Source organism: Ammospiza nelsoni, chromosome 30 (genome assembly GCF_027579445.1).
Source record: "Ammospiza nelsoni isolate bAmmNel1 chromosome 30, bAmmNel1.pri, whole genome shotgun sequence".
Taxonomy (NCBI): Eukaryota; Metazoa; Chordata; class Aves; order Passeriformes; family Passerellidae; genus Ammospiza; species Ammospiza nelsoni.
Genome location: NC_080662.1, coordinates 355933 through 376481, shown reverse-complemented (window position 1 = coordinate 376481; position 20549 = coordinate 355933). Strand labels below are relative to the sequence as shown.

The following is a 20549-nucleotide window of genomic DNA, read 5'->3' as shown; positions in this document are numbered from 1 at the left end:
GGCAGCTCCCCCGCACAGCCCCGCAGTCCCTCGGGGTCCCCCGGCCCGGCCCCGCTCTGCCCAGCCCGGGGGTCTCGGCCCAGCCCGGGGGTCTCGGCCCAGCCCGGGGGTCTCGGCCCCACCGCCCCCGCGGCCTTTGGGTCACGGCCCCGGCCCCGCTCACCGCAGGCCCCGCGCTCCGGCTCGGCCCCGCTCCGCCCCCGGACGGCCCGGCCGGAACCGGGCCCGGCCCCGGCGGAACCGGCCCGGGTCAGCCCAGCCCCGGTGGCCCCGGGGGGATCCCCGTCACCCCGGGATCCCCAGCACCGCTGCGGACACCGCGCCAGCCCCGCCGCCGCTCCCGGCCCGTCCCGGTCCCGGTGCCGCCAGGCCCGGTCCCCACCACCCCGGCACCGCCAGCCCCGTCCCCGTCCCGTCCCCAGCTCTGTCCGTCCCACGGCTCCGAGCCCACGGGGTGCAGCGGCCGGGAGAGGCCAAAGCGGCCCCGGTTGACCTGCGGAGGGGCGGGGGCCTCGCACCTCCGGGACCAGCCCTGGAAAAAGGTAAAAAAAAAAGGAGAAAGGAGGAGGGAAAGAGAAAAAAGGCAAACAAACAAACTAGGAAAAGAGTAGTGGAGCCTCTTTCCCTTCTAACCTCTTTTTTCCTCATCTTTTTCTTCCTCCTTTTTTCCTTCTCCTATTTCTTTGTTTTCCCTCCTTTTTTTCTTGTCTCTTTGGTTTTATACCATCCATTTTACCTTTTCTCTCATCTTTTCTATCCCCCCCTTATCCCAGATCTCAGACACCACTCCCAAATGTGTTCCCACAGGTGCAGGACTGCCCCGACCCCTCACCACATCTTTGTTCCTCCAAAACACCTGAAAACGATTCCCCCTCCAATTTCCTCAATAATTCAAGATCAAGACAGCAAACCCCAACTCCAGGCTGCTTTTTTCTCCATTTATTTTATTTTTTTCTCCATCCAGGAGCATTCCCAGCCCCTGGGAACCATCGCCCTCTCAGGGGGGCTGGGGCCACAACGTTCCACTCTCCCCCAGCTCCCACTTCTCCAAACCCCTCATTTGTCCCTAGATCTGGCTTTGGGGGCTGCTTTTCCCCATTTTTAGGGGCCTGGGGACATTCCCAAGCACTGGCCCTGATCTCCCAGAGGGAATAACCCTTCCCCTCCTCCTTGGAGCCCTCAACCCTCGTTTCACTCCTCCAGAGCACCTTTTCCACCCCAAAGTGACTCTGGGCACCCCCAGTTCTCCTTTCCTTCCCCCAGACACAGAGTCCAGCGGCAAACCCAAAACTCTCTTTCCCACCAGATCCCTCGTCTCCCCCTTTAGTAACTTTTTTGGGTGCTGACAGCCCACAGTGACCCTGGGGGTCTGACACAGCCCCCCAAAGTGGGGGTCACCCATTCCTGGCGCTGCTGGGGCTGGGATGGGACCCAGGAACCCAGCACCCCCTTCCAGCTCCACCTGGGCAGGGTCAGCACCCAGGTGGGACCCTGGATTTGGGGTGGGGACAGGGACTATCCCAGCAGCAGGCTGGGTGGCTCACAGAATCCCCTGCTCTACCACCTCCTCCTCCTTTGCTTCCAGAAAGTTCCACCTGGAGCAGGCAAAATCCGGGCTCTGAGACCTCTCCTGGCCCTTGCTGAGCCCCCAAACACACTCGTGTGTGTCCCTCCAAGGGCTGATCCACCAGCACAATTCCCTGTGCAGGTCCCACTCCGTGCCAGAGCAGTCAGGCATCTCCCTCCAGCTCCACGCCAGGGTCACAAATGCTGCTGAAGTGGATCTGGGAGGAGGGAGGGGAGGGAGGCCGAAGGCCACGGCTCAGGTAGGCTTCCAGGGATTTCAGCAGCTGCCTCGGCTTCTTTTTGGTGGATAATTCCAGCTCTGGAAAGGGCAGAGGGGGAAAAGGCTGAGGGGACCAGGCCTGGATGGTGCCAAGGGTCCAAAACATCTGGTGTCCTGTCATTTTCCCTTGGGAAAGGGCATGCTGGTGCTTTCCTTGGCAGGAGGGAGCACAGTGCCAGCCTGAGCACCCTAAAATTGGGGTGCAGGGGAGATGGGGTAAAGCTGGACCCTGATTTCTGGGGGATACACTGCTCCCACTGACAGCATTCCTCTCTGCAGTAAGTAATTCATGGACAGGGGCTAAGCTATGGCGCCCAGCAGGGACTGTCCCCATGTGTCATCCACCTTGAGCATCCCCCTGGGGTGGAAAATGTGAGGATAACCACCCCCGGGACAGGGAAAACTGGAAAAACCTCAGCGTGGGGATTAAACTGGGAGTGTCCGTGGGCAGGGGAAGGAGCAGCCGTGCAGACGAACCCTTGAGGAAGAAGCCGGCGTTGGCCACGGTGCCGTGCTGCTGCTCCCAGAGGCGGGAGAGGCGCAGGAAGGCGGCGGCGTAGAGGTCGTTGAGCACCGCGATCACCTGCTGCCGCCGGTTGCACTCCCTGCAGGGGGAGCACAGACATTTCTGACAGTTCAAACTACTGGAAAAGTCTTTAAAAATCGGGTTTAGGCCCTGCTGGTCTAGCTAAGATAGCGATAGGCTGGAAGTTCCCATGCAGAACAATGTTGGGAGTGAAGAGTCTGTTAACATGGACACCTGCTCTTGGAGAGAAATAGAAATCTGCACTTCCATAAAAATTGATCTGTCCCACGAGAATCCACTAAGGGTAAACACTTGTAGATGGAGAGAGTCTTACACGCACAGGCACTTTTTAACCAATTAATTGATTAGCAAGAAAAGTACCAGCCAACAGGAGTTGCACATGAGATATGTGAAAACTGTGTAAAATGAGTTATGTGAATAAAGAAATGGCTTTTCTGCATGAAGAAATGGAGTGCCACCTCCTGGGCAGGGGAACAGCCTGGGGTGCAGCCCGAGAGCCCAAACCCAGCCCTGCTCACCGGGAGAGCCGCTCCTCCTGCAGCGCCTGGATCACGATCCGGGTGATGTTCACAGACATGATGCAGAAGGGAAAATTCTGGAGAACAACCACAATCCCAGCATTAAGGAAGCTCAGCTGGAAAACCCTCCTCCTCTCTGGGCCTTTGACACTGCATCCATGCATCCGTGTTATCCGTGCCCTGGGATAACAGCCCTACAGACCAAGGCTTGGATGGATGCTGAGGGCTGAGCCTATCTTGTACCCAGGCTTAAACCCGGACTATAATGTCTCTACTCACTCCCATTTTCCTGTTGCCCAACTCTCCAGCCTGTTTATCCTGCTCCAAGCCAGTATCAGATCCCTAAATTCCCATTCCCAACATAAATACAGCTCTGCTCCAGCCTGGATTGGGGCTCTTGGGCACCACCTTCTTCCCCTCATGAGGACAAGGTGGTTCAGCATCCCAAAAAAACTCAGAAGAGAAGGTTTTGGTTCTTCCCCTTCCCAGAGCATGGGGAATTCAAGGGAGACCCCTGTCAGGGAGGGGGGGCAGATCATGCCTGGGTTTCATGCTGGGAGAGCTGGAAGATCTCCCGTGCCAGCGGCAGCATCCGGGAATCCAGGACAAAGAACAGGATCTGCATCAGCCCCAGCATTCCTGTCCCACGCAGGTCAGTGCCAGGATCTGCACCTGGGAGGGTGAGGGACAGCCTGGAGTCACCCCCTGCCCTCTTCCCACCTCCGTGGGGTGTTTATTCCCTGCACTCCCTGTCACTGCACCTCCAGAGCCCAACAACCCTGGGATCCCCTTTCCTGAGGGAAAGCTTGCAGGAATTTCCCTGATGGAGCCATCACCTGGGCATTAACCAGCCCCTGCCCCACCCCACCACTCCCACACCTCTCCAGGAATTACCAGCTTTTTTAGGAACGTGGTACTGGGATGACCCTGCCAACCAGTTCAGATGTCATACTGGGGCCAGTTTGATTTAATTCTTCTATGGACAAAAGGACTGAGAGTGCCCCTGGGAATTTTGTAGGGATATGGAGTGGGAGGATCGGGGTGATCAAAGCCTGGGGTCAGTCTTGGGGTCCAAGGAGGACGTTGAGGTGCTGGAGATGCGCAAGGGAGGCCAGTGGGGCTGGCTCTGGAGCACGGGGAGTGCCTGAGGGAGCTGGGATGGAACGGGCAGGTTCCAGGGGAGGTTTGGATGCATTTTGGGGATGCCCCCAGGCACAGGGCTGCTCCCTGCCCTACCCTGGAAGCCCAGCTCCTCCCAGTGTGCCCCGTAGCGCGGGCAGCCCAGCCTGGAGCGCGTCAGCTGCCGGTAGATGGTCTGCAGGATCCGCATGTGCACCCGCTCCGAGTCATCCAGGGCACCTGCAGGGAGGGAGCCAGCACCCGGCTGCTCACAACACCCCTGGCATTGTGATCAACCCCTCAGTGCCCCAACAACACCCCTTGGCCCCCGGAATCATTCACTGGCACCTAAAAAACATCTCATGTCCTCCAAAAAACCCTCTCATTACCTAAAAACGCCCCTTGGCACTGTAAAACCCTCAGCAGCCAAACCCATGCCCCATGGCACCCTAAAAATCCCCCTCATTTCTCAAAACCACCTCTCAGCACCCAAAAGATGCCTCTTGGTGCTCAAAAGATCCCAAACTCACCCCTCAACACCCTAAAAAACCCAGAAAGTGTCCCTCAGTGCCCAGAACCAAACCCACACCCTCATAGCACCTAAAAAGCACAGCTTGGCACCTTCAAAAACCTCTCGGTGCCCAGAAAAGGCCACTCTCCCCCCAGACTCACAGGCCCAGGGTTCCCATGTGTGTGTGCCCCCTCATGCCAAGGGAGCGCGTGATTCCCACCCCGTTGCCCCTGCACTGAGGGGCAGAAGGGCCGTGGAGGCGGAGCTGTGCCCGTGGGGAGCGGGAGGGGATCCGGCGGGGCCACTCACACTGCGCCATGGCCAGCGCCAGCTCCTGCTCGCCGCGGAGCTGCGGGCGCAGCCGGGGCGGCCCGCAGAGGCAGCGCAGCAGGGCGGCCAGGACGCCGCGGCGCGCCGGGGCCCGGGCCGAGCCCTGCGGGAGAGAGAGGAGCCCGGAGCGCTCAGGGACGCGGCCCGGGGCGGGGCAGGGGCCGGCGCCCCTCTCCCGGCGAGGAGCGGGGCCGGAGCCCGGCCGTACCCGGCTGCAGGGCAGCTCCGCGCTCTGGAAGTGCTGCAGCGCCTCCGAGAAGGAAATCGGAGGGGGGGGCGTGCCCGAGGTGCCCCCCAACCCTGCAGGGAGGCAGGGAGAGGGTCAGACCCACGGAGCCCTGATTTCGCCCCGAATTAACCCCGGCTCCAGGAGAAGGAAGCCGTGGGGAACAAGGGGAAAAAGGAACCGGCCGCCCCCTCCTTCCCCTCCATCCCAAATAACGCCCCCATCCATCCGCGGCTCCTTTCCCCCTTTCCCGTTAGTCCCAGTACCTGACTGGATCTCTTCCAGAGCCTCCCACTCCTCCTGGGCCTGGCGCTGCTCCTCGCTGATCCCTGCCCGAGGGAAGGGGCGCTGGAATCAGATCTGGGGGGGCAGGCACGGAGTGGGGGGCTTCCCTCAGCCCCCAGCCCCGCTCAGAACACCCTGGGGCTGTGTTTCCTCTTTTGCAAGGAAAATCCCAACCGGAGCCACCCCACGAGGTTTGTCTGGGGTGAGTTTGGGGAATGATCTGGGACCAGACGGATTTGACTGAGATTTGACCGAGACATCTCCCCTGCTTGATCTCTGGGGCTGGCAGGTGACTTTCCCACCAGGAAACGCCAGGACCGATCCAAGGGAAGAGGAAAAGCTCACCAGGCGCTGGGGGTTGCCCGTCTGCGAGCACCAGCTCCTGCAGGACACCTCCCTGCCCCAGAGCTGGAATCTGAGGGGACAGAGGGAACAAACACAGCGTCACCCCCGCGGCAGACCCCAAACTCCGGCCCACCCCAATCCCAAGCTTTCCCTCAGGGAACAGCCCCCGAGCCCCCCGGCTCAGGCCCCTTCAGGGAGGATCTGCACCCTCAGGAGGATTTTATGTGGTTGTAACGGCAGAAATGGAGCAATGGGGGGAAGTGGGGGGCTGGCACCCCTCAGGTGGGGGTCCCGCGGGTCTCGGCTGGGGGGGCTCCGGCCGGACACGCTCGGGACGGGACTTGCCGGGGCCACCACGCGCTGCCGCTCCTCCGGCCGCTCCTGTGGCCATTCCTCCGGCCGCTCCCAGCCCGCGGCGCCGCTCATGGCCTGCGGGAGAGAAGGGCTGGTGGCAACGGGGAGCGTCCCGGCGACTGACACCCCCTCAGGAGCCCGTCCCAGCCCCTCTGGAGTCCGTTCCAGGCTCGTTCCAGACCCGGTCCCGCTCCAGCTCCTCTGACCCCTCAGCTCCCCCAGCCCGAGGCCGCCGCACTGCGCAGGCGCAGCCTCGCTGCACGCCGGGAGCTGTAGTCCGCACCTCCGCCCGCTAGGGATGGCACGCGGGACTACAATTCCCGGCGTGCACCGCACGACGCGGAAACGGGGGCGCACGGGGCGGAGGCGTGACCAGGTGGGTGGGGCTAAAGTGGGTGGGGCAGGGCGGGGCCCAAGCGGCGGAGCTGGAACGGGGCCGGTGCCCGGAACGGGACTCGGGGCTCCCGGAGCCTGCAGAGGGGCGACCGGACCTGGCGACACCAGTGCCACCGCCTAGTGCCAGTCCCAGCTCCCAGCATGCCAGTGCCACCTCCCGGTGTCGCCAGCTCTCAGTGCCAGCTCCTGGTGCCCAGTGTCAGCTCTCACTTCCCAGTCCTAGCTCCCGGTGCCCAGTCCCAGTTCCCAGTGCTCAGGACCAGCTCCCGGTGCCCAACGCCACTTCCCGGTCCCAGTTCCCGGTGCCCAGTCCCAGTTCCCAGTGCGCAGTCTCAATTCCCAGTGCCCAGGACCAGCTCCCGGTGCCCAACGCCACTTCCCGGTCCCGGCTCCCAGTGCCCGCCCCCGCTCCTCCCCGCGGTCCCCCCGCCCCGTGCCGGAGCCACCCCCGTGCCCGCTGTTCCCGTTCGTGCCGCTGTTCGCGGCTCCCGGCACAGCGCGGCTCCCGCCGCACCATGTGGCTGCAGGCGCTGCTCTTCCTCGCCGCCCTTCTCCTCCTCCTCCTCGCCCTCCTCTCGCTCGTGCTCCTGCGGGGCTCGGGCAGCCGCAACCCCTTCGCCACCGACAGCCGCCGCCCGCCGGGCCCGCTCGTCACCGACAAGGCGGTGCGCAGGACCGTCGTCAAGACAGGTACGGGACCCCCGGGGCCACCGAGCCCCCCGGCGGGGTTAGACCCGGGGTGGCATCGCCAGCCCAGGGTGGATCGTCCCCGGGACAGGACCACGCCGGGCTGCCATTAACTTCCCGGAGCGACATCCCCCGGGGTGGCATTGTCCCCCGTGCCGCGGGGACGCCCCGGTGACATCCCCGTGTCCCGCAGTGTTCTCGGCGGACAAGGTGCCGCCGGAGCTCGATGCCATCGTGGTGGGCAGCGGCATCGGCGGGCTGGCGGCCGCGGCGCTGCTGGCCAAGGCGGGCTGGCGGGTGCTGGTGCTGGAGCAGCACGGCAAGCTGGGCGGCTGCTGCCACACCTTCACCGAGAAGGGCTTCGAGTTCGACACCGGTACCGTGTTCGGGGCCCCCGAATCCCCCCGGGGCCCAGGGAGGTGCAGGGGACACCCTCAGGGTGGGAGCTCCCCTGCACACAGCTCCTGTTACACAAACCATTCTGCTGCTCTTCACCCCAAAACCCCCAAATACCAAACCCCCCAAATTCCCCACAGCTGTGTGGGAGCTCCCCTCTTCGTGTTACACAACCCATTCTCCAGCTTTTCACCCCAAAACCCTCTGGGTGCAGGACACCAAGGCCCCTGTGTGGTTCCCAGCATAGGGAATGTCACCTCAGGACATTTCTTGCTGGAAAACTTCTCGTGGTGAGACAAAGTTCAGCTCTGCGTGTCCCCGAATCTCCAGGATTGATTATTTACAGCAGAGATGGATAGCAAAGTGTAACAAAACTCAGAATTACCAGCTAAAAACACTGTTGTCAGTGCCATTCACCCCAGCTGGGAGGCAGGTGTATCCCAGATTTCCCCTTCCCCTTCCACGTGGAGCTGGTGAGGTGGTGATGGATAAATGAGAGGTGGGTTTGGTGTGTCCTGGGGTGGGAAAATGAAAGAAAAAAGAGGTGAAAATAAAGGGAAAAAGGGGAAAATAAAGGAAAAAAGAAGACAACAAAGAAAAAATGTCTATTTTAGGGATCCACTATGTGGGGCAGATGCAGGAGGGCTCCCTGATGCGGTTCCTGGTGGACCAGCTGACAGATGGGCAGCTGGAGTGGGCCCCGCTGCCGGCCACCTACGATGCCGTGGTTCTGGGGGACCCGCAGGGCTCTGGCAAGACCTTCCACATCCACTCTGGGAAGAGGGAATATTTCCAGAGGCTGAAGGAGCAGTTCCCCGGCGAGGCCGCGGCCATCGACGAGTTCCAGCGGTTGGTGAAGGTGGGGTGACACCAGGGCAGCCCGGGTCTGGGGGGTCACACAACGAGGGGAGCCCCCCTGGCACCCCCAGGGAACGATGGCATCACCCCAAAAGCGCTGGGAAACACACCAGTCTCAAAATCGGGCAAAATCGCCCCTTTCTGCCTCAAAAATGCAGCATGCAGGAGATTTCTTTAAAGAAGAAGTTCTGTAAGGAGTTGGGGCAGAGGTCTTTGAGGAAGCTTTCCTCAAGAACCTTTTTTTTGGGGAAGTTTTTGGGGAGGAGCTCTCTGGAGGAGTTTCGATGGGGAACCTTTTTGGTGTAAGCTTCTATTGAAGGAGGTTTTTGAGGGAAGATTTTTGAGGGAAGGTTTTTGAGGGAGCCAGTACTCACTGCCCTTGCCCACAGCTGCCCAGCAGTGAATTTAAGGGTAAAAACTGCTTTGCAGCACCTTTGGGGCGTGTCTGAGCCCCTGTTTGTCCCTGCAGAGCGCCGGCCATGGGGTTGTGCTGCTGGGCATCCTCAAGATGCTCCCCAGGTTCCTGGCCAAGCTCCTGATCTGCTCCAGGCTGCTCCCACGGCTCTGCTCCTTCTCCCAGCTGGCCTCACGCAGCCTCAAGGAGGTGGTGGATGGTCTCACCCCCAACCCCGAGCTCCGGGCTGTCCTCAGCTACATCTTCCCCACCTATGGTAGGTGACCAGGGGGCCCTGGGGTGACGTTAAACCCTTTAGAAACAGGAAAAAGGTAAGAACCCCCTTTTTTGGAAGGTTTGCATGAATATTCTGGTGGATGCTTCGCCAGCATCCTCGTCCCCAAGTCACTGTCAGGTGACACGTCCCCATTGCTCATCTCCATCTCTTTCCCTCTGCATTGCTCATCTTGCCCAAGGGCTGACAAGGGGATGCACAAAGCATTCCTCATCCTAAAACACTTCGGATAAGCTCCACGCCCATGATGTGCCCACACCCACCCCTTTCCCCAGGTGTGCTCCCCTCCAAGGCCAGCTTCTCCATGCACAGCATCCTGGTGAACCATTTCCTGCACGGCGCCTGGTACCCCAAGGGCGGCGCGGGGGAAATCGCCTTCCACACCATCCCCGTGATCCGCAGCGCCGGAGGAAACGTCTTTGGGAAGGCGCCGGTGCAGAGGATCCTGCTGGACGCGCAGGGCAGAGCCTGCGGTGAGCGCCGGGCTCGGGGCGCTCCCAAAGGGGGTTCCTTCCACCAGCGCCTCATTCTCCCCCTCTGGATTCCCCCGCCAGGTGTGAGCGTCAGGAAAGGCCAGGACTCGGTGGATATCTTTGCTCCCGTGGTCATTTCGGATGCCGGCATCTTCAACACCTACGAGCGGCTGCTGCCGGCGGAGGCGCGGGCTCTGCCGGGTGCGGCGTCAGCGCCGGCTCCGCCGGGGTTACGGCGCTAATGCCGCGCTGAGCCCCGGGGCAAAGCCGATTTACCAATTAACACTGCGAACCCCCCGGCGCTCCCGTGCCAAGCCCTGCAAACCCAGCCCCGGCCGCTCCTTTCTCCACGGGGGTCTCATTCTGCTTAAATTAACCGGCCCGAATTGGCTGTGGTTTGGTGCGGGGATTCCCTAAAATACACAGTGCAGGGCCCCGAAATTCTTGGGAGTTGGTGGAATGTCCTAGAAGATCTTCTGGAAGGGGCAGGGATGAGGGGAAGGGGACAGAGGTGCTTGGGAAGGGGCACAGTCAGGTACAAGGGTCACATTGGGTGGGTCACAAGTGGAAAGGGCACAGTCAGGTGGAAGGGTCACAAGTGGGTGGAAGGGTCACAGGTGGGTGGAAGGGTGACAGCCAGGTGGAAGGGTCACAGGTGGGTGGAAAGGGGATGCTTTGTGTGGGTGGGAAGGGTCAGGGTTTGGTGGGAAAGCACCAGGATTGGAGAAGCCACTTCTCTGTATCCAGGAATCCTAGAAAAGCCTGATTTCCCCCCTAATTGCCCTTTTCCCCCCACGCTGCAGAGATCCAGTCCCAGCTCCACATGCTGAGCCCTGGCGAGGGCGGCTTCACCGTCTTTGTCGGCCTCAGCGGCTCCAGGGAGGAGCTGGGGCTGGAGCCCATCAACTACTTCATGTACCCCGGGCACGACCTGGATGGAATGTAGGTTTGGCTTCGCCTTGGATGTGCTTGGCTGAGCGTGAGGAGATGGATTCCTGGGCAGTGACTCAGGGGGAGCCGTGCCCCGAGCCCCAGCTCAGCCCTTCCCTCTCCCGCAGCATGCAGCGCTACCTGGCCTCCTCCAGAGAAGAAGCTGCCAACAACATCCCCCTGCTCTTTGTCACCTCGCCATCAGCCAAGGACCCCACCTGGGAAATGAGGCACCCAGGTGAGGCTGACACTGACCACAAACGCTTGTGAGGGGTTTCAAAATTCCTGATGGGGTTTGGTGATCCCAAACAAGGAGTTTCCCCTCAGCCATGCCATGGGCAAAGCTGCTGAGCACGGGGCTCATGGAATGCATCTGGATGAAGGACAGGGAACCCCAAAGATCTGGGGACATCCAGTGACAGGGTGGGATGAGGGTGGGCAGAGGGACAAGCACCCCAGCCTTGTCCTCCTGCAGGTAAATCCACGCTGGCCATCGTCACCTTCGCCAGGTACGAGTGGTTCGAGGAGTGGAAGGACAAGCAGGTCCACAAGAGGGGGGATGACTATGAGGACCTGAAGAAGACTTTTGTGGATGCCATCATGCAGACTGTCTACAAGCTCTACCCTCGCATCGAGGGCCGGGTGAGGAAACGTGAGCTTCAGGGGTCCCAAACTCAGATTCAGGAGTCCCAAACTCGGGTTCAGGGGTCCTCCCCTCTACCTAGCCAATGACTGTGGAGTCATGGAATGGTTTGGGTTGGAAAAGACCCTAAAGCTCATCCAGTTCCACCCCGTCATGAGCAGGGACACCTTCCCCCAGACCAGCTTGCTCCAGTCCCCATCCACTCTGGGCAGACCTGGGTGACCATCCCAGGATGACCACCCTGTCCCTGTCCCTGTCCCTGTCCCCACAGATCGAGTACCTGTCCGGTGGCACTCCCCTCACCAACCAGCACTACATTGCCAGTCCCCACGGCGAGTTCTACGGCGCTGACCACGGCATCCCCCGGCTGCAGGCCGAGGCCATTGCCACCGTGCGGGCAGACACGGCCGTGCCCAACCTCTACCTGACAGGTGACAGGGCCACCGGGGCCCTCAGAGCAGGACAGCTCCGGGGGAGCGGGACGGGGCGGGGAAAACCCTGAAATGGAGCAAAGTGAAGAGCCGCTGTGGGGCAGTGGGATAACGCCTGGAAAAGCAGAGTTCCAGGGGAGGAGGGAAGGCTGTGCTCCCCCAGCTCTGCGGGCTGTGCTCCCCCAGCTCTGCGGGCTGTCCCCTGCCCAGGGCACGGGGGGATCTCCTGCTGGAGACAAGGGAAGGGGGTTGTGGTTCAGAGCCCAGGGACGGTGCAGGGCAGCTGGAAGGTGATGCCCAAACCCACACTGATGGCAGGCTGGGACAGAGTGGGGACTGAGGGCTGCTCTCGGGGAACCTCACTGCTGCTCCCTCCTTGCAGGGCAGGATTTGTGCCTGGGAGGCTTCATGGGGGCCCTGCAGGGAGCCCTCATCTGCGCCAGCACCATCCTCAAGCGCAACCTGTACGCGGACGTGGCGCAGCTGAAGATGCGCCTGCAGGCCGCCAGCAGCAAGAAGGGAGACTAAAGGCTGCCATCCCCAGCAGGGCCCCTGCCCCCCAGCACTGCACCCCCCTGCCACACACCCGTAGCAGACCCGTCTCTGTGCCCAGCTGAGGGATTTCATCCGGGGCGATGCCGTTCCCGTGCCCAGACAGATTGTGTTGGAACTCACCCCCCCTAAAAAATGCATCCCCTTCCACCATCATGTCAGTGCTGGTCCCTGGCCATGAAGGGAGTGCCCAGGAGCTGTTGTGGCCAGGAGAGAAGGCAAGATAACCCCAAAACGGGAGCACCAGCAGCTGCCGTGGCTGCTTGATCCCATTGTGATCACTGACCCCAGCCAAAGCCCCCAGCCAAAGCCCACCTCCCCCAGCCAAAGCACACCTCCACCTGCAGCCCCAGGGCTGTCTGAGAGCCTGCAGGCTGTCCAGTGCTTCCAGAGTCATTCCCCAGCCCCCCAGAATTCCCAGTGTTTGGGTGCTGCTCTCCCCCACTGCCCCAAGGCACAAGCTCATGCTCCTTTAGCAGCAACAAAGTCCTTCTGTCTGCTGGTAAAAGCTTGGGAATGGGATGAAAGTCCTCTCCAGATGGGAAGGGAGGCACGTGAGACTGGAAGTAATAAAATAGTGATCATGAAACTGGGGTTTGTGCCTCATGATGGGTCAGTGGGGCTGGGGGTGCTGAGGGAGAAGGGGAAGCGGAATGGAATGTGCTGATGGAGCATGGAAAAACATGGAAGCATGGAAAAACAGAGGCCAGAGGCAGCTGCTGAGCAGGAAGCGGTGTGACCGAGCAGGGAATAGTGTGACCGTGCTGGAAAGGAGCCCTGGAAAGAGGCTTGAGGGCTGATCTGGCAAAGAGGATTAGATCACTGAGCAGAGAGATAATTCAGTGATGGGATGGGATTTGCAGAGAAGGTGAGCTCTGCCAGGGGAGATCACCCAGAGCCCGCCCCTGGAGGAGCCCAGGGCACAGCAGGGAACTGGGGAGGCGGCTCTGGCACCTCCAGCCCAGCTGAGACCCAACCTGGGGGGACTGCAGAGCTTCCCCCAGCTCTGCTCCAGCACCAGAGGGATGTGGAGCTTCTGGAGCGAGTACAGGATGGGGAAAATAGGGGTGCTCACCTGGAGAAGGCTCCAGGGAGAGCTCAGAGCCCCTTCAGGGCCTGAAGGGGCTCCAGGAGAGCTGGAGAGGGACTGGGGACAAGGATGGAGAGACAGGACACAGGGAATGGCTCCCAGTGCCAGAGGGCAGGGATGGATGGGAGATTGGGAATGAGGAATTGTTCCCTGGCAGAAGAGCCAGGTCCTCTTCCCAGGGACCCTCTGCAGAGCAGAAACATCTGATTTAGGCCCAGAACAGTGCAGTGACACCCAACCTTCCCCCTGCAGCTCCAAGGAGACCCAAACCTGCCTCTCCTCCTGCTTTTCTCACCCCAAGGAGCTCCAACCCTGCAAATGCCATCTCAGTCATGCTGGTGGTGTCTTAACCCACACAAACGGTCCCAGGCCATGGAATCTGTCATGCAGAGGCAAAGCTGATGTGTTTGCTTGGCTGGTGCCCTGCCCATAAGGCAAATACCTGCCGTGAGATCAGCCCAGGTTCAGCTGTTTGCCCAGGAGGCTGTGCAGGACTCCTTTCAGGAGAGGAAGATGAGATCAAACAAACCCGGGGAGGTTAATGGGGTTTGCAGGCTAGGGGGGCAGAGCGGAGCTCAGGGAGGGGCTGCAGCAGCGTTTCACAGAAGCCTGGAATGCTCTGGGCTGCAAAAGCCCCAACACCACCAAGTCCAACCGCCAAGGCCACCAGTGCCCCGTGTCCCCAGGTGCCACATCCACACAGCTGCTAAAAGCCCCCAGGGATGGGGTCTCCACCCCTGCTCAGGGCCTGGGGTGGAGGAATCTTCCCAAAATCCAGCCTGGCACAGCTTGAGGCCCTTTCCCCACATCGTGTCCCCTGTCAGCTGGGGGAGAGCTGCACTCTGCAGAGCAGCAGGAGGGTGGAAGGGCACAGCCCAGCCCTGCGCCCACTTTCACCCAGTTTCTCATGCATGAGAGCTCCTCCGCCCTCGGGGCCTCTCTGCTGAGCTGCCTCTATCACAACGTCCCAATGCTGCCCCGATAAGAGGGCCCAGCCCAGCTGGCAAAGCCTTTCTGATTTTATTTGGCATTATTTCCACTCATGGACTTTGGCTCCGGGGCAGCCACCCCCGCATGGCCCCACGGGCACTGCCCAGCCCCGGGGTGCCCCCAGTGCTTCCTGCACCAGGACAGGACCTGCCCCGCCTGCCAAAGCCCTCTGGGGCCCTTCCAGCCCTCTGAGATCCGCGTGGGAGCAGGCAGGGGGTTCCTGAGTTTTTGGGGATTCACCCTAAGCACACAGAGCAGTGCTCAGAGCCCCTGGCAGCTGGGGGGTCTGTAAGGTCTCTCCCAACCCCACATCCCCATGGGAATTTTCCTTTGATCCCCCATTTTCACCCTTATTTCCTGCTGCAAGCTGTGAGTAACCCATTCGCAGGAAAACCAGGGGCTCTCCCTGCTGCCAGCCGGGACGGGAGGAGAGGCGAAGGCGGGATTCGCTCCTGGCAGGGAAAGGAGGCGGGGGAAAGGAGGGACTTTGTCCCAAACCCTCCCCGGAGCGCCCTCAGCGTGCCCCGGGCACCTTCTCCTCCTGCTCCACACCTCTCCAGCTGCCGCTCCAACCAGCTGGGACACGCTGGCACTGCCCTCTGGGGCTCTCTGCAGGACAAAGCAGAAATCCCAGGGCAGAGCTCAGGACTAAGCTGTGTGCAGAGCAGTTTAATCTCCTCTTGGGCCCTGACCTGAGAGCACCCAGCGGAGCTGGGCTGACACTGGGCCCTGGAAAGCAGACTGGAAACTTCAAATCCGCTCTGGCCCGGGCCTGTCTGGGCTCCTTCCGGCCGCACACGGGGCTCTGAGCACAGACAGCTCCACAAAAACAGGGCTTTTGGTAAAAAAATCTTGTTTTGCATAAAGAGGAGCCACCCTGCACCTTTGGTGCCAGGTGTCAATGAAAACCGTGCAAAGAACGTGCAAGAAAAACAAAACCAAGAGAGAAGTGAAAACTCAACCTTTTGTGTCTTTTTTAATCCATTTACTGATTTCACCACACAGAAAATTAAAAAAAAAACAAACAGTACAAAGAGATGTAAAAAATTCTGATCCTTCCAAGCAAGGTGCATTGCACTGCAGCAGAAAACAAATCATGTGCTGGCTCAAGCCTAAACAGTAGGAATATTTGGCAAAAACCCCTCTGTACCAACAGACACACGTGTCCAAAGGGAAAAGGTCCTGTGCACCTTGATCCCTTTGGGACACGTGGCACAAACACCATAAACCTCAACAAACTGGAGCAGCCCCAGGGCTTTGGGGCAGCCCAGGCAGAACACAGCAGCCTCAGAAGTGCTGGTGGGGAGATTTTGGGGGAAAACGCCCCAGTTCAGCCTGCTGTGAGCCCTGCCTGTCCCCAGACCCTGAGGTGTGTCCTCGCCACCCCCAGGAATGCTCGGCTCAGCCTGGGATCGATGCTCCAGGTCCAAATGATCCTCTCCCCTGCTGGCAGCAGGGTGGGATTCCCACAGCCTGGAGCAAGAGAGGGTTTGAAACAGCTCCCAGGACAGAAAAGCAGGTAGAAGGTGAAAAAATAAAAAGCCTTTCTAAATTATTATTCAATTAAAAAACCCACACAGCAGGACAAAGCCAGCGTAGAGCACTCACACTCCAAAAAGCACACACACACACCGCAAACCCCTGGCCAGAGCAGCACACGGAGCCCCACACGCTGCAGTTTGTGCCCAAAAGGCAGAAGTGTCCCCTCCCCAAGGGGCTGACCCCAGCCTGGCTGGTCCCCCAGGGGCTCTGCACCAGGAGGTTCCCACCCTTTTCCCCCAGAGCTGCATTCCCAGCCCTGTTTCCCTTTCCCTCCCTCCAAACAACTCCTGCGAGTCCTTTCAGCACCCTGGATGTTTCCTGGGGGAACCCTGAGAACTCTTCAAAGCCAAGAGGGACTCTGGGGCTTGCCAAGAGCCAGCAGAAAGGGACAGGATGGTTTCAGGGTCTGCAGAAGGCCAGGCCCTCTCTCCCCTCTTGGAATGAACCATTAGCAAATCAAAACTAGAGCTGCAGCTTTCACAGTGACCAGGAAACAGCTCTGCCCTTGTCCAGGGTGCCCACAGGGCGAGGAGCCGATTGTTCCCAAGCCTGGCAAGGCCAGAAAATTTAAATTTAATTTTTTAACCATTTAACGGGAATTTAACCATCCTGGGACTCTTCCATGCAGTCAGTGCAGGAGTGGCACACGCCTGGCACCCGATGTGGCGCAGCTGGAGCTCTGGGCTCCTCAAATCCTTTTTTTTCTGGGAAAATCTAAACCAGGAGCTAAGCAGGTGCTTTGTGCCCTCTCCAGAAACATCCCAGCTTACAGAAACCTGTGGGGAGCAGAGCTGCAGGAATGAAAACCTCACAGGTGTAAGTGGGGCACCAACCCTTGGGCTGACCAGCACCAGTCCAGCACTGGAGGGACTGGGAGCCTCCCTCATCCCAAACCCCTCAGGGATTGGAATTCCCTCCTTCCTACACCTGACGAGGGCAGGAAGCAATTTTCCCATCTGAATCCCTGAGCCAACAGGGCACGGATTGCCCAGCCTGACCCCCTCCTCCACCACCACACCACCACCAACACCCCCAGTGTACACAGCTGAACTGGGAGCACTGGGAGGGAAGAGACCTGCATGGAGCACGGGGGGTTTGAGCTACAAAAACTGCTTCAGCACAGCCAGAGGTGTGTGTGAGAAAGGGAATCTGGGTGTGAGGCTCATCAGGGAGAGAAACTCCAAATCTGAGCCAGTGCTGGGTCAACGCCAAACAAGAGAAGCCAGGTGCTCCCAACCTGAGCAGGCAAACCAGCAGGTGGAGAAGGAGGGGCAGGAGGAGACCGAGGCAGCTCGGTCCCCAGGAAGGGACAGTCCCGCGGCTCATTGTGCAGCAGATCCTCAATTCCCCCCAAAAGGAGGGGTCAGTCCAGCAGATGGCAAATCCCATTGCACTGGGACACGAATCCTGGGTCTGGCTTTTCCAGCAGCCAGACGCCCAGGGGGAAAACAAGGCAGCTGGGAAAGGAGCAATTCAGGGAAGTGAGAGGTTTTATCAAGGTGCAGGTGCAAAACAAAAAGCGTCTGCCCTCCTTCCTCCCCGTGGGCTGGAATCCAGCTGTGGCAGCACTGCCTCCCCGCCATCCTCTGAGCAGGAATCAGATCTGGAAAGGCAAAAGGAAAGGCTGGGACTGCCTGAAAGCTCACAGTTACTCTGCTGCTCTGTCCAGGCTTGAGAGGGCTGAGAAGCTCCCAAAGCAAGCACGAGCTCCTGCCTTTGCTTTCCTAACTTTGCTATGCTAGAAAATAGTTACAGGCACATCTGAAGGGCAAGAGGTGGAACAAGGTCTCAAGGGAGAGAAGAAAGGGATTTCTCCACAAATCCTACCCTTTTCCCTCTGAAATCCTCTCTGACAAGTCATTAGATCAGTGACAAAGTCATCCAGCGCAGCCCAGCTCCCATCTGTGCCCTGGGGCAGCTCTGCCAGCACTCCTCAGTCTCACTTTCTCCATTTCCTGGCAAAACCCTGTTTCTGCACCAAACTGGGCTTCCCAAACTGCCTCGGCTGGGCCTTTGGGACCCTTTCTATTGCAGAGGGTCAGTATTTTGTGTTTCCAACACCCACCAGGCACACCAACCCCCACTTTGGGCCGGCTCTCACCTTCTGATCCAGTCTCTGATAATCACCAGATTTGGGCCGCCGACCAGTTCTGGATCTTTTTCCTTCCAGAGCAAAAGCAATGATCTTTGGAGAGAGAAAAACAGGGACAGGGTGAGTGGAACAGCAGCTTCCAGCACAGGCTCACCTCTGGATTCTCATTTTCCTGCTCCCACAACCCTTTTCCTGTAACCAGGCACTTGAAACATGTAAATGCCAGCACTCAACCATTCCCAAGACGGATAACGAGGTTTGTCAACAAGCAGAAAACAGTAAGAATTTTCTTTTTTTTTTTTGTCCTCCCTCAAAACAGCTTTATGTGAGGAAAAACAACCCCAACCTTGTAATGCTGCTACAGAAATGTGTCAGGAGGAAACTGTCAGAGGTAAGATGGAGGGATCCACACCCCTTTGTGGTTTGCACCTCTCAGCTGGAAACCAGCAGCAGAGCTGAGAACACCCAGTTCCCACCACATCCCAGCAACCCTCCCGCGCTGTGGGACCACAGGAACGTGGGCCAGACTGGGAGATACTGGTGAGGAAGCAGCCAGGAGGAGGGGAAAGGGCTGGCAGGGCGCTCACCTTGCGTTTGTTGTGGTAGGCCACGTACAGGGCTGCCACAATGACAGCTGTGGTCACCAGGTAGGCAAAGAAGTGGCTGCTCTCCGAGCGGGGCCTGGGCAGGGAGGGGACACTCCTGTCCCTGTCCCTGTCCTGCTCCTGGGAGGGGTCGCTGCCCTCCTCAGCCTTGGCCGCCTCCTCCAGGGCGCTCTCTTCGTTCTCCAGGGAGCTGTCGCCGTCCCCAGCGGGGGCAGCAGAGTGTGACACGGCGCTCTGCTCCTCCTGGGAGCTCTGAGCACTGTCCTGGCCGTGGGGCTGCTCGCCAGCAGCACTGCCCTGGCTCTCAGCCAGGGGCTGCTGCCCTCCTTGGCTGCTGGCCCCGTTTGTGCCAGCCTGGTTTCTGTCCTTGTTGTCCTGGTTGGTGCCACTCTGGGTATTGCCCTGCTCCTGGTTGGTGCCATCCTGGTTGGTGTTGTCCTGGGTGTTGCTGTTCTGGTTGGTGATGCCATTTGTGTTCTCGCTGTCCTTGCCATCAGTTTCCTTATTGTTGTCGCCCTGGTCCTTGTTGCTGCTGTTCTGGTCGGTGCTCTGCTTGGTGCTGCCATTTGTGCTCTCACTGCCGTTCTTGCTCTTGTCATCCTTGCCGTCCTCCTCCTCGGTGCCCCCTGCCTGGCTGCCAGCCTGGCCGTTCCCATTGACACTGTTCTGCTGATTGTTTTCACTCTGGCTGCCGCTTTCACCGTTAGTGCTGGTCGCTGTGTTGCCCTGGCCACCAGTGCCACTGCTCTGGCTGCCTGTGCCTGCACTGTTGGACTCTTTACCGCTCTGGCCATCACTGCCCTGGGCACCACCGCTGGTCCCTGCATCGCCCTGGCTGCCAGTGCCACTGCCTGGCTTGCCCTGGACACCAGTGCTGCTGCCTGCGTTGTCCTGCCCCTCACTGTCTGTCTTGCCTGTGTTACCACTGTCCGTGTTACCACTGTTGCTGCTCTGGCTTCCACCTCCTTGTCCCCCGCCTCCTCCATTGCTGGTTCCACCACTGCCATTTGCACCTTGGCCCTCCTGAGCAGTCTCTGTGTCGCTGCCTTTCCGTGACTGCTCTTCCTCTTTCTTTTCCTTGTCCTTGTCGTCGTTGCTGCCGTTTCCAGTCACACCGTTGTCCTGCTGTTTGTCTGCCGTGTTTTCACCCGTGTTGGTCCCGCCGCTCGTGTCTGGTTGGGCGTTGCCATTGCCGGAGTTACCGTTGTTTTGCTGCCCGTTTCCATTCCCTGGGGCTGTGTTCGCTGTGTTGGCGTGTTCCTGTTCCCCGTTGTCACCTGCTCCGGCTCCCTGAGACACCGCGGGCGATCCGCCGGTCTCCTGCGAGGCGTCTGCAGCGGCAAACACGGGAGCACGGTCAGGGGGCACCGGGGGCAGACCCCGAGAGGGGCGGCGGGACCCGGGGGCCACGGCACCGGAGCGGGGGAGCCCAGAGGGGAGCAGAGGGACGGGAACCTCGGGGGAGCGGGGGTTACCGAGGGCGGAGGGGGAACCCCGCTGAACCCGGGGGGAACGGAGACCAGGGGTTACCAAGAGTGACCGAACGCGGCGGAACCCCAAGGGCAGAGGAAGCCCCCAGACCGAGCGCGGTGCCTCACCCCCGCCGCCCCAGGGTTTCGGTGCCCCCTCCCGCCCCCGCGGCAGTGTCCCGGCGCGGCGTACCGGCGGCGCAGAGCCCCAGGAGCAGCAGGAGCAGCACCGAGAGCACCGGGAGCAGCGGCAGCGCCCGCGGGGCCTCCATGGCGGGCGGGCCCTCAGCGCCGGCTCGGCCGCTTCCGGGCGCGGTTCTCGCGAGAGCGGTAAATGACCGGAGACGGAAGTATATTTGCAAATTTGGGCGGAGCCTATTTGTGCGGGGCGGGATTTGCTGAGGGGCGGGGTTGTGGGCGTGACCGTGGGTGGGGCGGAGCTTGGTCCGGTTGGGGGCGGGGCTTGGGATCCCCTTTGGGAGGCGGTTGGCGCCCTCTGGCGGTCACAGCCGAATTTTGGGGTAAAACCGAAGGGTTTGGGGTAAAACCCAAGGGTGTAGAGTAAAACCCACCCGTTCCGGGTCTGTTTCCCGGCCCTGAGAACCCGGGGCGGACAGTCAATGAG

The 20549-nt window shown here is 60.2% G+C and overlaps 3 protein-coding genes across 4 annotated transcripts; 1 reads left to right on the top strand and 2 right to left on the bottom strand.

Annotated features, from left to right (window-relative positions):
• Positions 1-250: 250 nt before the first annotated feature.
• ELMOD3 (ELMO domain containing 3) lies at positions 251-6994 on the bottom strand. The gene is given in 13 exon segments (XM_059490660.1): positions 251-532; positions 1716-1885; positions 2324-2451; positions 2912-2988; positions 3453-3583; positions 4148-4270; positions 4851-4974; positions 5080-5171; positions 5364-5426; positions 5728-5797; positions 6053-6156; positions 6288-6467; positions 6844-6994. Coding segments are annotated over 13 exon segments (1695 nt in total).
• RETSAT (retinol saturase) lies at positions 6909-12725 on the top strand. The gene is made up of 11 exons (XM_059490681.1): positions 6909-7167; positions 7358-7540; positions 8175-8419; positions 8888-9089; positions 9383-9580; positions 9662-9781; positions 10384-10522; positions 10639-10748; positions 10986-11152; positions 11425-11584; positions 11967-12725. The coding sequence occupies exons 1-11, from the start codon at positions 6993-6995 to the stop codon at positions 12110-12112; spliced, it is 1845 nt and encodes a 614-aa protein (XP_059346664.1). The 5' UTR covers positions 6909-6992; the 3' UTR covers positions 12113-12725.
• On the bottom strand, positions 9709-20249 carry TGOLN2 (trans-golgi network protein 2). 2 transcript variants are annotated; one of them, XM_059490682.1, is made up of 4 exons: positions 20118-20249; positions 18438-19786; positions 17860-17943; positions 9709-9829 (listed from the first exon to the last, which is right to left on the bottom strand). In XM_059490682.1, the coding sequence occupies exons 1-4, from the start codon at positions 20194-20196 to the stop codon at positions 9734-9736; spliced, it is 1608 nt and encodes a 535-aa protein (XP_059346665.1). In that variant the 5' UTR covers positions 20197-20249; the 3' UTR covers positions 9709-9733. The 2 variants fall into 2 exon arrangements, with proteins under 2 accessions (XP_059346665.1, XP_059346666.1); XM_059490683.1 differs by lacking the exon at positions 9709-9829 and adding an exon at positions 15167-17361.
• Between the last annotated feature and the right edge of the window lie 300 nt (positions 20250-20549).